A 16695-nucleotide genomic window follows, 5' to 3' on the forward strand; every position below is an offset into this window, starting at 1 on the left:
AGCTGTAATATTTCTCTAAAGGCATGTTTTAAATCTCCACCAGGGGGCGCAATACACCTTGTGTTGTGGAATAATACCCCTCTTTAACAAATATTACAGAAATGCAAAAACGTGCTCTTACTCAATACACAAAAAATATTTAATAGCCTACCACAAAAAAAGATATCCAGCACACCTTTAAATCTTCATCTCCTTATAACGAAATTGTTTGTATTCAGGGTATTTTCCCCCCACAATAGCATCTCATTACAGGTATCTTAATCAAATACAGAAATGTGTTTCTCAGGTCATTTTGTTTTATGATTTTTTTTAATGGCCCATTCCTTTATAGCAAAACCACAAATAAATGATCTGTCAAACAATAGGACAGAGCCTATGCTGCTTGTAAAGCATTAATCAAGTTATGTATTAGATCATTCACATGATTTAATTGTATATTTAGTTGTTATCATTTCATATTTTACTGTTTATATTTTTAGTTTGGAACAATCTGGGACTTCTACGGGTCCCCTGAAGTCCCAAAAAGTAGACAATATATAAATACATTTTGTAAGTTTTCTTCTAACGTGTAATATATGGGCAAAAACAAGGTTTTCTCAAAAATAACGTCACTTTATTGGCAATTGTTCTTATTATTCCTAACGGCATTGTAGATAGCCTTTTACCAGACGGTCTGGCTCCAGACACTGCTTTCAAGAAACAAATGACTGAATACAAAGTAGAATTTTGACACAAGTTAAACTCAGTACTGTACTTCACACCACAGAGCCCTTGACACATGCTTTGTCAAAAGCAGTGATACAGGGCCAACCTGGACTCCCTTTCTGCGTTGAAGTTGGGAGTTTCGGGGCCTTCACTATCTTTCGCCCCATCAAACTTCCATTGGCCTTTTTTTCTTTTCTTTTTTTTAACCCTGAATGCTTTATTGAAAATATGCATACATAACACTTTTCCTACACAACAATACAAAACAGTACAATCACTTTTGTAATTAAAACATCGAACGCAAAGCCACACATCACCCCCCGCCCTTGCCAAGGAGCTTAAAGATGCTACAGTAAGCCCTTACTATATCCCCACCCAGCCCCCTCCCCAACACAACCACCATTACCTCTGTGACCTCTGAGAGAAATAAGACATGGTTAAATCAGAAACAACTCCCTTGGAAAAGTCAGACAGAAGAGGAGTAGACACCAGGTTGCATACAGACATAGTATTTGCCACCAGCAGGTGAATGACGGGCTTTACTGCAACTATTTTTCGAGTTCTTGGTAAGTGACTGGTCGTGACTTTCATTGTCACAGATGTAGGTTGTGGAAAAGGAGTCCATTCTGCAGTCAAGGATCAAGACATGTAGCCTTCAGAAAACACCGGTGTGCCTCCAGTGATAGGCTCTGATATGGGTCAGAGGCAACTTACAAAGATTAAGATCTGGTCAATTAAACAGACATGCGATAAAGTCGATTTTCACATGAAGGAAACTCCTTAAAGGCGAAGGGTGGATACTTCAGACCTGATTTGATTGTAGGCAACACACTTACTGAAAGAAAACAACCTCCAATCCCAATGCAACTGGCATGGGTGTTACTGTGCATATTCATTTCTAATTGTTGTGGTAGATAAAATGAAATGAAATATAAAGAAACAAAAAACGTTTAAAAAAAAAAGATTGGAAAAAAGGGGTTATAAAGATTACAGAAAATAAAATGAGGACTCAAAATGTCTGGTTATATTTTAATATGATCATACAGGGATAGAGGTCAACCAAAAAAATGATATAATGTGAACAAAAAATTTAAGTAACAAAAAAAGTTCAATAAAAACAGGCAGAAAAGCACTGATTTTAAACATGTTTTTACTGTATATCAGTCTGTAGCAAATAGTCATTACATACCCTGAAAAAAGGGAAGAAGAAAGCTTTGAATGGTGCACTGACCGCTGGATAACTTGGCTGGAGAACAAAGGGTGGGGTGAGGGGGTGGGTGGTGGGATGCTGAATTCTCTGTAATACGAGGCTGCTGTGCCTTGCCTTCTGTGCTGTGAGGTTAAGGTTGTTGTTTTTTTTGACAGGGTCATCAGTCACTGCTTTTGGGAGCATAAAAGCAAGATGAGGGCTCAATTCCTTTAGTAATCTCAGATTACTTTATGGATTTATGCGATTGCAGTTGGTGCAAAAGAGCAGGCTGGGGGGGGGGGGGGGCATACATACTGAAAGTTTGTGTGCAACTGTATAAACAGGAAGGCAGTTTGTGTGTGTGTGTGTGTGTGTTTGTGTGTTTTTAGGATTGCATCAACACTCCCTAATGCTGAAATAGATTCTGGTTATTGGTGCCTCTTCTCCATAACTATTCGTCTTATAATTTACAATCATTAAGTTCTCATATGAAGTGACCCTTTGCCAATGACACATTTTACAGCTTTTTGAAACAATCGCTCTTTATACACTTCCTTTCTCTTTCCAATAACAGTGTAAGTGGTGTTTTAAATGCCACATGGTGAAGGAGAAATAAATTCTAATGTAAAAATTAAAGCCCCAGATTAAAGAAAAAGTTTTTCTTTTACAAAATGGCTCTCAAGTATTCTTTGTTTCACAGATAGAGGTACCTATGGGGCTTTGGATAACTTAGAGTTGGTTTAAAATCCTCTTTACAATTTTTACTATATGGGATTAGGAGCATAGAGGAGGGGGGGGATCTTTTGCTGGTGTGAATAGAGCACACATACAAAAACACGCTGCAATTAAACCTGCACCCACAAATGTCAACTCTCACAATAATGCGTGCATGCATAATCACTCACTCGTTCTCTCTTTCTGTGACACGCACACACACACGCACGCACACACACGCGCGCGCACACACACACACACAAACAGACACACAAACAGACACACAAACAGACACACAAACAGACACAGGAGGAACAGCCGTCACCAGTGTGCAATCCCAGTAGCACTTTTCAAATCTGAAAGCATGTCTTTTTGAGAAAGGTCATAATATGTGTCCTGACAGAGGAAAGCTCACCGTTGATGTGACCCATGAATACCTCTGTCTGTGTCCTCTTTAGGCAGATGAATGGAGTTGTGCAGTAGCTAGCTCGACAGGAGGGGGGGGGGGTTGGGAAGGTACAGAGACTGTCCTTGTTAGAAGTTAAATTAAGGAATAAAAAAAGTTCCTAATGTCGAGAAACAGAAAGTGGAATCTTCAAGCTAAAGCTTTCCACGGGCACTACTCAAGCTAAGATTCACCTCTTAAATGAGAATTACGCTATGACTATCATAAAAAAAATGAACATTTAGCATAGCCTTTTTCGTTTGTGTGTCCTTTCTCAGCTGGCCGGTCAGTGTTTGAATTATGGGTTTCTTCGGCTGTATGTCCGACAGATCAAATTAGAAAATATAGCAAGAGAGTGGGGGGGAAAAAGGGAAAACATACAAACAGAAGAGTTGCTATTTCCTCCCGGTGCCCCATCCTCCCCCAACAATAACCCACCCATGTTCATGGAGACATTATACAGGTGATGTGATAGACAAACTGGCAGACAGGTGTAGTCCAATTGGAGGCCGGCTGCTCTGCTGTTTCTTTCTTGAATGCATCATGGGGAGGCTTCCAGGTCAAGGTGGATTTCCTGTGTCGGATGGAAGGAAACAGCCATTGAAGCTCACCATAGGATGGCGCTCATATGTGCTGGGCATTGACTGGTTTTCCTCTGGGCCAGAATCAGGTTTTCTTGACAAGAACCTGAATATTCAGAGTCCTTGTTTAAACTCCACCGTTCTGCCTTAGCCAGCCGGGAGACAAAATATTCTCACTTTTGTTTTCTATTGTCTTGGTGGCTTTTGTTTGTTTTTCTTCACTTGCTTTAGGTCGGTGTTGGATCTAATTTGCCCGTGTAGGTTTGACTTATTGATGGATTCTTGGATTGTTGATATAGAGAGATGTCATCAGGCCCATAAGTGACCATCAACTGTCCATGTTACTGCAGTTCTCTAAGGGAAAGAATTCATAGATACATGTTACACTATGTAAAAGGATATGCAATACAAAACTGATGTTCATTTTTGGGCTTAAACATTCAGTTTAGCAAATATAAATTCTTAGCAAACAATGCTGCTATAAACAGATTTGGCTTTCACCGTTGAGTCCGTCCGCTTCTTGTGAGTCGAGGAAGGGTGCTGGACCCCAGACACGCACTGTGCCATCATCTGAGGCGGAGGCCATGAGTCCTGGGATGGTGGGGTTCCAGCTCACACAGTTGACGGTACGTGTGTGGCCTGTCAGCTCAGCAATGGGAAGTTCACCGCGTCTGTGCCAGATGTACACTTTGTGGTCTGTAGAGAGGAGAGCACAAAGGAAGCAAGATAAAAAGGTATTTAGCAACACACACTGGGAAATATGATAAGACATGCAGGATAACTACATAATACAGATCCGGTCATCGATAGGGGCGGCTGTGGCTCAGTTGGTAGAGTGATTGTATCTCAACTGGAAGGTTGGGGTTTCGATCCCTAGCTTCTGCAGCAACGCGTCTGATGTGTCCTTGGGCGAGACACTTAACCCAGAATTCCTACTGCTTCGTTGGTTGCATTATGCATGTGTATGAAAGGTATCAGTTACTTCTGATGGACTCATAGAAACCTCTGCCATCAGTGTGTGAATGGGTAGGTGTGACATGCGGTGTAAAAGTGCTTTGAGTAGTCAGAAGACTACAAAAGCGCTGTATAAGCTTAAATCCAATTACCATTTACCATTGATCACAGCCAAACAGGCTGAAAACAGCCCAAAACCGATTACCAGCCGGTGCACCTCTGGTATGTACTAATTCAACATTCATGACCTCTACAGAACGAGATGAGCCTATGTTATGTACAGTTCATCAGGTTAATCTGGCTGGTATTTTTCGTGCTTTTGTACTTTTTGACTGTACCTTCGCTGCCACTGGCAATGAAGTCTTCGTTGTGTCCCCCAAAGCAGGAGTGGATGGTGTAGAAGCCCTGGGTCACACCTTGGTACTTCCTCACCAGCACCCGGTCTTGAAGGTCCCACAGGTGCACTCCCTACACCAGGAATCAAGAGAGCAGTTTTCCAGTGCTGAAATGTCCTGCATAGTGTTTCTAAATTGCAAAGGTCCTTTAGGAACCAATAAACTGAAGGCAATAATCCACCAAATATCTTACCTGAGTTGCTACATTTAACAAAGCTAATCGTCCATTCTTTGAAACAGTAAAAGACATGATAGGGTGATCCTCCTGAACTCTGTGGAGGACATGTAGACAACAAACAAGCAGTCAGGAAACATGTCAAATCATGCCAATATACAAAGATATAACTGATATGGACTCCCTGGTTTTTGGGATATAGAAACGTAAAAATCAACATTATGCTAAAGTATGGACTGAAACAAAAGTACCTTGTAGAGAGTATAATGACTAACACCTACATGTTTCTGTCTGTAAGGTCCTCGAAGTTGTACCCCCGGATACGTTGGTGTGTGTCAGAGGCCAGCACTGCTCTGCCATCACCCAGGCACCACAGGCACTGCACCCTCACACCTTCCCAGGAGTCCAACAAGTTCCCATCCAGGTCCTGAGAACACAGACAGGCCACTCTACAGCTCTTATTCTTGACTGAGGAATGATCACGCATTACATGGTAGTCTTATTTAACATAGGAACCTATTAGATGCTTTGATTCTGCTCAAACACAAGCACAGTGGAACAACCGGAAACCAATAAAGGACTTTTTAAAGGTCAACATTTATCAAAATGTTCTTCTCTCTATTAACGTGATAAATAAATAATTATTGTAATTTGAAACACCTTTACATTTCTAACATTTAAACATTAACATTAGTAATCAACCACACAGAAACCTGCCCAACCACAAAACACTAATAGAGACTTGTTTATAGGTTCATTGGGTTCATGGCTGGAAAATCAATACACTGACATATCCCATAATTTTGAAAATGACTCTTTGAGGTAAGCCATCAGAAAACAGCTGCTTTATGTCTACCCGTTATTACCTCCCTGCAAGCCTCCTGCATCCTATAAAACACACCAGACATTCAGCATTGATGAAAAGCCAGAAATGCTATATAGAGGTGATACATAAACCCAGAAAGGAAATAGACAATACCAATTGGAGGCATGTACCTTTACAAACATATTTAGTTAAACGCACAGTACGTAAATTCCATCGCCAGGGGGCTCTCAATCAAAACAATAACAAAAGATGACGTCGAGGCTGGCTGGGAATCATTGGAGTGATTCTCTCTCCTACTCCACCCCCACCCCAGATGAAAACGAACTCCAAGTTGACCATAGTCAAGACAAACGGGCGAAACAGACCTGAGGAAGAGAATATGTTTACCGGCGAGCTAATTACCAAGTATAATTAACATGACGTTTTTATCACAGCAGCACATACAGCAACAGTACGGCAACTTTCAGTAGCAGTTCCCGCTTCCGTATGTAGCTGTCTTTTGATGTAACATCCGGTGTTTCCATGGCAACGCTAAACTTCTTGTGTCTGTCATGCCTGCTGCCCCGACAAGACACGGTCCATAATAACTATGAAATTAAGAATTTCTCTGGCTTTGATAACTGTTGGAAATATTTGAGGTAATGTAAGTACTCAAACAACAAAATTGTATAACAAAGGTTTAGTCCATTTTAAATGAATTTAGACAGTTTAGTGTAAATTCTGCATAGTGTACCTTTTGAAAAAAAAATAAAACCAGCCATCCACTCACACATTGATAAAACTGTCCTCTTTGTCCTCCAGTGACAAAGCGTTTGCCATCAGGGTTCCAGGCCACACTGGTCAGACTGTCCTCATGGGACTGGGACATTTTGGTCCGCAGCTCCCCCGTCTGGACATCAAAGGGATTGGCGAAGACGTTACAAAAACAGAGCAGGAGAAAAAGATGGGGGGAAGGGAGACAGCAAAAAGAAACATTAAGTAAGATAGGGGGAGGGGTGGATGAAAGGAAGAGAGAGAGGGGATGGTGAGAAAAGGAGAGGTCATTGAGTACACAGCCTACACAGTATTCCTCTTGTTTACTTCATGTGAATGAAACGTCTCAATCCTGTAACATAACCGATCTAAGCTTTTGTACATATTTTCAACTGAAAAAAATATTTTCCAAGCTTATCACAAGTAAACGATTATCTTTATATAAAAACAGCGACGTCTGAACAAATATGATGTCACCTGAACATTCCAGAGCCACAGCTCAGAGCAGTCGTCAGGTCCACAGGCGATCAGGTAAGTGTCATCGGGACTCCAGGCTAAGTAAGAGACACCATATGCATGACCCTCCAGGGTTCTCAGCAACTTTAACTGGTGGCTCTCCTACATCATGAGAAGACAACAATGATAATGATAAAAATGTGTTTCAATATACAGAGGATTGTGCCTTCGCCTGCAGAGAAACTAGGGTTGTCAACAGTCGAAAAATCAGATGCCCACTGACTGGCAAAAAACTAAATGACATTACCTGGAGACAAAAACAAATATTCTCATTCCATGTCTGAGAGGCACCTTATTCAGGTCTAAAATTATCACACTAAAAAGTCACAGCCAATATAAAAAAAACCTCAAAGACAAGCCAATTCTGTGCTACGTATGGATTCTACCCTAAAGTTTCCTTTGAAAAATAAAATAAAACATATGGTAAACAAGAGCTGATTCCCCTTACAGAAAGAAGGACCAATCAAAGTTAAATGTAAATAGCGCAATGAGGAACACAATATTATTCTTTGTAAAAAAAAAAAAAAAAGAATGGCAGATTTCTAACAAAGGTTGAGGAGTGGTTACTTATGCATTACCCTTGATAATTGATTTGATCCCAAGCCTATTCACACATGTACATAACTCCAAAAAAATGTCCTCAAATTTTCAGTGAGATGCATGTGTGAACATAACAGCACATTTATAAACTCATGATTATCCGAGCAGAAGGGGGTGATGACGTTATTTGCTTCAACCTTTGTAAACCTAATGTATGTATGGAGCATTCACTCTGATCTAGGTATAGATACATTGTACAAATATCCCTTTAGTATGTTTCTGTCAGCCCAGTATCACAATTGCCAAGACAATACTGCACACATCTGTCAAAGCCCAGAGAGACGATGACATTCCTGAAGGGTTAGTTTGGCTGTTTACTAAAAATCAAAAGAAAGAGACAGCAGGTATCTTTAGGCATATTTTACACACTCACCGGGTCCACTTGCCAAACTATGACTGTAGTGTCTTTGGAGCCGGTTGCTAGTTTGGTGCCGTCGTTTGAGAATTTGCAGAACCACACCTCGTTACAGTGCTCTGTCAGAATCTGTTGCGTGTAACAGGGGAACTGTTTCCTGAAATATGGAAAAAGGCCCAAGGTTAAACTTCATTGTGTAGGTCAATAAACTTGAAACTTGAAAATGGTCAAATAAATCACACGATTAGGGCCTGTGTTCACAGACGGTGCTTTTTGCGCTGGTATTGGTTGAAAAATGTTTCTCACTTTGGAACAACTCTTTAGTGTCCCCTCTCCCTCTCAAACCAATCAAAATCAAGAAAGGTAAGGGCTTCTGATATGAGCTCTCTATACAACAATGGTGTAGGGGAAGCTAATCTGAATTGTCTTTCAAGGGTACAATTTCTGGGTCATACGACGCTTCACTTAGTTTTCTTGGGGATATCTCATTGAATAAAAGCAAATATTAAGAACGCAGAGCTATTCAAACCGACCTAACAGTCACCACTGAGGGAAGCAGAAGTTAACTTTAGTAACCTAGCAACAATGAGAAGCGCTCTAAAGCTGAGGTCGTGGGTGCTGCCAGCCGTCTGTGGTCACAGGCCCTTAAGGAATATTAGGGAGAAAGTTAGCATTAATAAAGATTACATACCCTTTATAATTATTTTTTTTCTAGCAACAGTACATAAATATGCAATGCTTGAGTATGATTATTAAACAGTAGTGAAGCCTTGAGGGGTTTAAGCAGCATGCTAGCCATGGAGCACCAACCTGCTGCAGACGTGATCGAGGAGGAGAGAGACAGAGTCCAAATTACTGTCTAGCTTGGTGTTGTGATAGAGGCAGCGGTCCCTCTGAAGCTCCACTGCTTGCCGCAGCAGCGTCTGCAGCCGCCGAGGGGGCAGCATCACAGAAGGGGGCAGATAGGCTACAAGAAGAGATAAAGGAAAACAAAGTTAGTCCACAAACAGGTCGGGAAGTATGTGTGCTGGCTCTAAGGTGCCAGTGTTTTACTCACTCTGTAATTTGTCCAGCAGTCGGCAGCGTGAGGCGGTACCTTTACCCTCCCACTCTGCCTTTGCCCTCAGGTCCTCAGCGTGGCTACACATTAAGTACCTGCAGGAAGACACAGACAGCAAGATTGTCACAACAAAAATAAACGTAGAACACTCCAAAACAGAAAGCACAATATAGTCACAAACTAGTCATTAGTATGCAGGGGAACATTACAGATTAGAAAAGATCACGTTTAATTAAACTTGATTGTGGAAATGCATTTTTGTGTATAACCTAAAATGAGCAAACACAGTGCATTCAGTGCATGTTCTGTCTAAGAAACAAGCTGACAGATATGTGGCGACAGGGTCAAGGACACATCCAGATACAGCTGACTGATTGATCAAAGATGAGAACTGTTAGATCAATAAATGATTCTGTCAATGGAGTGACAGGCTGGTAAGACAAACAGGAAAGTCGGCAGTGTTGAGTGATCAATGCACACTGATTGATTAGATAATAGAATAGGGTAAAGCGCTTGCTGTGCTTTCATCAGGCGGTTGAGGAGACAATCCTAAAGCTACCGACATCTTACATAGTATATCAGAAGCATTATAAGTTAATTATAAGAATTATTGGCACACAGTGTTTCAGAATAAAATTAATAAGAAACCAAACAAATGAATGATCAATGAGAAAGATTGATCAAAGCTATTGGTTGTTAGCATGCTGTGAAAGCAATTTACACGGGAACTGAAACTCAATCTGAGCTAAAACCTACTGACTGTTTTCTTAAGGACCCTTTGCTGCTGTTAATAGTCAAGTTTGATTATTTCAGATATGTTCAAATCTCTCCTTAGATAGTAGCTTTGTGACAACAATGAAGATTTTAAAAAACTGCTTAAATATCGTGTTTATATCTATTGGCACGTATTCAATTCCAATAACCAATCTGCAATCCATTTCTAACTTCTGGTTCTGGAGTTGGCTCACCCCCGTTGTGGCAGCTGTATCATTAATGATTACAGTTATCTAAGAGCTACATTGGTACATGAAGCTGTTTTTTGTATACGAGTAATGACTGCTATGAGACGGATGCAATATTAAAATGGTAACTGTACCCGCTGAGTACGTGGATGCGGTCTGTGTTGTACTTGAGTGGCGTCAGCTCTCCTCGGAGCACCTGCAGAGCCTCCAGGACTTTGCCATCCTCGAGGTACTCCAGGTACTTCTGCTGCAATAGCAGGAACTTCATACGCTGAGTAGAAGAAGAGAGACATGGGGTTTACCAAAACTGGAAGAAGTATAGAAGTAGGATAAAAAAAAAAAAAGATGAATAACCAAGCAAAAAACATAATAATAATAATAATCAATGTTGGGGAAAAAGTCCCCGCATCAGATTCATCTACATACTTATAAATGAATTAATTTGTTTTATTTTGTTCTGTTCAAACAGTACAATGTAGAGGCATCCCTCCTAATAAATAATAATAAATAAATGTGCTCAAGATATATGGCCAATCAACATTAATAGCTTCCTTCAAACAGAACACTACTGATTATCAGTCACCTCCGGCTGTATTAGCATCTGAGGTATTAAAGTCTCTTACTTATCTCAGGAATGCAGTATGAACAGCAGCCCTGACAACAGTTACCAACACAGTTATAAGTAATACATATATATTCAAGAAAACATCCACCCACAAGAGTCTGCTTATAAGTAATTCAAGAACACACAGACATTACCTAACTTCCAACCAAGGCTTGTGACATAAACAAACTGCTTACTAGAGCTGCAGTTAAAAGTCATGTTGACAACGACAACACTAACCCCCTACAGCTCAGCACCTTAAATGGCTGTACATACTCCTACAATCAACAGCTACCGCCGTTATCTCAAAGAACCAACTGGTAACAGACTTCTGACACAGAGCAGCAGGGACTCAGTCGAGACGCGCACGGCCATTTTTGAGGCTCATCTTCTCTGCTAATTAGCATTCTGGCTGGGGCTAATTAGATGTAGCTGAGGCCCATTTTCAAAACTTTACTGTGGAATTTGTTATATAATTTAAGTGATCAAAGTTTAACCTTTGGGTAGTTCTTTTACGAAAAAATGAGCTTTTATTATTATCTTTTGTAAAATGAAGTAATGCAGACAGACATTCATCAGTCTTTATCAAATCAAACTTGGTGCTTGACTTTTTCAAAGGTTTATCCTCCAATCATCTTTCGCGACAAGTGTTTTATATGTAGTTGCAAGTAGCTCCTTAGATTCAGTGGGAAATTCATTGTTGTGCCTTTAAAGTGTAGACTGATACCACACTCAAAAAATGATGGCGATTTTGGCACTAAAAAGTAAATTTAACTTTTCATGCAGCACATTATTAAGACCCCGTTACAACGACTTTGTTGTATGGAAATGTGACCCAGTTATGGTAATACTACTCCAGTTCATCTAAATTAACAAACCAAAACATTTTCCAAGGGACATGGAAGTTTGAGCTTTTAAAAGATTTAAACTCTCCCTCTCTTGTTTTAGCAAAGTAATGACTCAATAGGATATTAACATTTTAAAATACAGAGCACTGTAACTTAACTACTTCAAACGTCATTATTTAAGTCATTTATAAACCAACTTAAACACCATTTTAATATTTTACAACAAGCCAATACAAGCAAACATCAGCGTATCCATCTGATCTTTGCTTGCAAGCAATGTTATCAATACCAAAAAATGAAAAAAATCATAACTTATCAATGTTTTATTTGCAAGAATCACTCAAACAAAGGTTAACAAAAGCCACGTTGAACTTCATGCACTCACACCTTGAATTGTGGTGTCCATTACTGCTGCACATCCAAAGCATTTTCTTTCAGTGCACCACAACGAGAACATGCATTTAACTGTACCATTCCAGAACCTTCAGACTGAGCTGAAAATCATTCAACCCAGTTCAGGTTTGGGCAAGGGGAGCTTACCACAATAGCATTGGGAGAATGCATCAGTGCTCTCAGCTCATTGAGATCATTCTCAGCCTAGACAAAAACAAAAGGGAGGGTGATGGAGGGGAGAGACAGAGAGAAAGAAATGGTTAGCTCAGCAGTTTGTACGCATGAACACGAGGAAAAAAACAACTAATAACATGAGCAGTATTAGAAATCTTATCATCAATTTCTTGTGTAAGATGAGTAAAATGAGGCTTGAATTACAAAGCTGACGCTGATGTGTTGCCATCATAAAAAAAAAGCAAAATAACAGCTTACTAACATTTCTCTTAAAACATCAATTAGTCAATATTTGTAAAGCGCCAACTCATACAAGGGTTAAGTCAAGACACTTTACAAAAAGCAGGTAAGAGACCTTACTCTTGTTAATTTAATATCATAAAAGAGCAGGTAAAAGACCTTAGTCATTTTACAAAAGAAAAATTAGATGAGGGAGATGGGATAAGATGCAGGAAGGATTTCTCCTTTGTATTCCTCGCGTTCCTGTTGTTCTGAAATGTTATTCTTCCATCCTGCAATGATAATCTAGGCCCATAATTCCAGAAGATTCACAAGGCCCTTAATAATACGCTGTGTTTGTTTTTAGAAGCTTTAGGTCTAAAATGTCAGAACAAGACTTGTTGTGCACTGAAACCAGGTTTTTGCAGACAGTGCTGGTTTAAAGACAATTATATACATTTAACAAACCTTTGAATGCTATAATTTACTAATTAGAGTTGAGTTTTCAATTAAGTTGTGTAAAAAAAAGAAATGGGAGACTGTGCAACTGTGTCCCAAACGCAGACCACTTTGTTAGTAAATCCAATGAGTCTACCAAAGTTATGTGTCTGATGGTTTCTCGACCACACAACCTATTCATTTTACAGATGAATATGGGCAACAAAAGGCACAGATTGACTGTCCATCAAAGTGTGTTTGATTATGTAATCATGTTAACCTAAGACCTACCTTGTCCCATTCGCCCTCCATGACATGGTTGCGGAACTTGGTAGCTGAGGAGTGTTCCAGTCTGCAGCCTGATTCCTGCATTAGCAGATCCACCGTCTGACTACATACACACAGACACAGAGATAAAGAGGCAGACAGTGTTACCGGCTGACTTACACACATGGATCCGAGAGAACCCAATGAAGGAAAAGATATGTTGAAGTATTTAAAACAGTTATACGAGTCAAAAAAAGCAAGCAAAAAATGCAGTATTTCAGAGCTCAGTCTTTTACAATGGAAATTAGAAGTAATCAGTTTGACGATAAAAGTCAGCACATATATGGAATATTATTGATGTGTGCTTGCTGATTTTATGACCTGTGGATTATTCCATGTGAACAAGGACAGAAAATATGTGAATGGGAGATCTGCAACAATAGTTTTCACTTGCAGACAATAATAAAGGTCTACAACAAAAAGTTTTACAATGTGGACACTGGACAATAATAAAGTTGTTGGCCAACAGGATTAAGACCATTTCTACAAAAAAAAATGTCCAAAGGGGGGCAATTCCAGAGCAGCAGTTATGTCAGCAGAGTGCTGCTAGAGGACGGTAGGAGGTTCACTATCATGAACTGAGCTTCCATCATGTCAGCCTGTGAGCCACGACCATCTGTTCAATCACCATCTCTCCCTGCTAAACACATTAACTCCCACAAACAGGTCTACTGAAAAGTGTGTGTGTGTGTGTGTGTGTGTGTGTGTGTGTGTGTGTGTGTGTGTGTGTGTGTGTGTGTGTGTGATAATGAAAGTGGGTTGTGGGTTGTGGGTTGTGGATGGGGGTAGCTGACACCTTCGGCATGATGACATCATTCTCAGGTATCAATGGAGTGGCGCAGCAGCTCTGTGTTTGGCCTCTCATCCTGCTACACTGATTCTTCTTGCATTTCCCCAGCTGAGATATAGGGGCTCTCTTTCATACCAGCCAATGCCATGTATCCCCCTGACCCACCCTCTTTGTAAACATAGCGGTGTGGGGCTGTCTTTTATTAAAGCCTTGTAATGGCAGCTACACTCTCAGTTGGATACCAGAGATCTGCGGATGTATAGCTGCCCAACATTGGCTACCAAAGCAGCAGCTCTGAAGAAGAACGCCAGACAGAGATTTCTTGAAAAACCCCACTACGCTATAATTAGATTCACGGCGCTTCTATCTAAACCAGCTGGTAGAAAGCGCATTCTGTATCCGCAATAAACCAGATTCTCCTCAATTCACGACCAACTGTCAGCCACTGTATTGACTGCTGTCTTTAAATAAATACATGCCCCAACACATGCACGTCACCTTTGTGACTGACTGCTGACACAGTGGCAGTGGAATAAAGGCAAATCAATAACCTACAGGGGGAAAGTCACCATGTTAAGAAAGCTGTTTAATATTGTGATTGACCTGACAAAATAAGCTTGCTATAGAAAAGACAGTTCAAAAGGTTCACTCTGAATACTGAAATAACCAGGACAGTCTTCATAACCAGGGCTTGTTATTGCAGTCAGGCCGAGCTATTAATGTTACTCTAACACAAATTCGAAAAAAAAGAGAAGAAAAAACATGTTTTTCCTCCAAAGGCAGCCAAGCTAGAAAAAAAATAAAGAAAAGCCACAAACCAACACTGACAACCCGCACATTAACATTTCCTCCGCACTTTTTTTCATGAACACTATAATGCACTGGGCAACAAAAAAAAAAAAAGAAGAACAATCTGCTTGTGTACTCAATTTGGAAACTAAATAAAGGCTCTCAATTCCCATGACATTGATTTTTTTAAAACCACAACAAGCCAACAGATCATCCACTGCTCTCTGAATAAACTAATGTTAGATGATGTAATGCTTTTTACACAGTGCGAAATCCTTATCATTATTTACGGATCGTGCAGCTAATGACAAATAAAATGATGCTTCAGCTGATGACGGCCACTGTTAAACAGCAAAATGTAAGACCCGTGTATTTTTAATGTTTGTCGAAATGGTTAATGTCAGGACACTTAGCGCAGGCTAACGCTGCTAGCCGTGAAGCTAACTGTTATTGTGCAAGATGGACCCCTTCTTCTTCCAGCAGCCGAGCTCAGAGGCTAACTCCCCCATCCCCCATGTTTGTGTCTGTCAAGCGCACTATCACCGCTTTTACCAGCTGCTACTTATCTGCTCCACTAGAACCGCCACATATACATCTCCTACTTCATGTTCAACTCGAACTTTGCATTAATTTGTTGGTGTTTTTTGTTTTTTTTTGCTCGACTTTGAATAAACTTACTTCAGCCCTAGTCCGTGGAGATGTTGTCCTATTAATCGTATGACATCTTCCTCCGCCTGCGAGAGTCGTTTCTTCTTCTTCAAAGAGCCGACCTCCGAGCCCGAAGCTGTGGAGGCAGTCCCCGAACCGGGCCCTGCTGTTGTCGACCCGTTACTGGTACCGATGTTAGTTCCGTTGTCTGTGCTGGAGAGAAGCCCGTTCGAGTGGGCTCCACCGGCCGAGGATGACTCCCCGTTTTGTGCGCTGTTCAGGCAGGAAAGCTCCGTAGATTCTTGTCCCTGTCCTGCCCCGTTTGCCTGCATGCTGCTGCTGAGGTTGTTGACTGCACTTCGGTTAAAGTGGATGGTCGAGGTGGCTTGAGAGAGCGGAGAGGAGGTGGCAAGTCCTGGGACGACTCCAGAGAGGCCTGTTACAACTGCTGAAGCCCCGGGCTCTCCTGCTCCCTCCGCCGCCGAGGCTCGGTGCTTCTTCCGCGGGGGCGGCGACGCTCCGCCGGTGTCCGAGTCGGAGGAGGAGGAAGCGGAGGCCAGAGTTTCCTCACCGAGAGCGGCCGTGGTTAGAAGCCGGCGGAGCTCCGGGTGGGAAATTAAGGTTAATCTTCCAGATTCGAGGCCTCGTTGTCGGGCTTAGAGCGGACTGTCACTGTGAACTCGCTGTCAGTCAGCCCGTTTTTGTTGTTGTTTCTCTCAAAACAGCTGCAGCTCTAATGGAGTCCTGACGCCCTGACGTAACCGGAAATTCCTACACTACCAAGCTTCCGGGTAGAATTATAATCCGTGGGTGGCGCATTAGAACCTAGTTAGCATAATAATTACCTGCTAACAGTAACACATTAAAATTCATTTGAATGTCCCCCAGGCTCTTATCTTTAATATAATTGCAGTTTCAAATGACTGGTAGTCTATTGTTAGAAACTCAAATTGACTTTCCGCAGGTGTCCAGTTTTTTAAACTTCGACTAATCCATTCATAATTCAGTCGGACAAAATCGCAAAAAGCGCACCGTTTTATTCTAAAGAGACAAAAGTATGTAAAAATGTGCAATTTGGAAGGGCTCAGGAAATTTGACAAGAACGTTGGATTACCGATGAAAGTGGTTAAAATATTTTGCTAAAAAATGTAATCATCGTGTGAAATTCAATTCAATGTAGTTATTGATTGGATCAAAGATTATTAATTTGATTTTACTCTTGTAGAAAGAAGCAA

The 16695-nt window shown here is 40.9% G+C and overlaps 1 protein-coding gene across 1 annotated transcript; it reads right to left on the minus strand.

The window, feature by feature from the left end:
• Nucleotides 1-1720: 1720 nt before the first annotated feature.
• Nucleotides 1721-16116, minus strand: wdr26b (WD repeat domain 26b). The gene is made up of 14 exons (XM_020638851.3): nucleotides 15491-16116; nucleotides 13198-13297; nucleotides 12223-12279; nucleotides 10365-10501; nucleotides 9266-9363; nucleotides 9019-9175; nucleotides 8227-8365; nucleotides 7215-7355; nucleotides 6754-6873; nucleotides 5440-5585; nucleotides 5177-5255; nucleotides 4927-5056; nucleotides 4136-4330; nucleotides 1721-3988 (listed from the first exon to the last, which is right to left on the minus strand). Exons 1-14 carry the CDS (start codon nucleotides 15790-15792, stop codon nucleotides 3963-3965), a joined length of 1827 nt encoding a protein of 608 aa, XP_020494507.1. The 5' UTR covers nucleotides 15793-16116; the 3' UTR covers nucleotides 1721-3962.
• Nucleotides 16117-16695: the final 579 nt, after the last annotated feature.

This window comes from Labrus bergylta, chromosome 15, assembly GCF_963930695.1.
Source record: "Labrus bergylta chromosome 15, fLabBer1.1, whole genome shotgun sequence".
Lineage (NCBI taxonomy): Eukaryota > Metazoa > Chordata > Actinopteri > Labriformes > Labridae > Labrus > Labrus bergylta.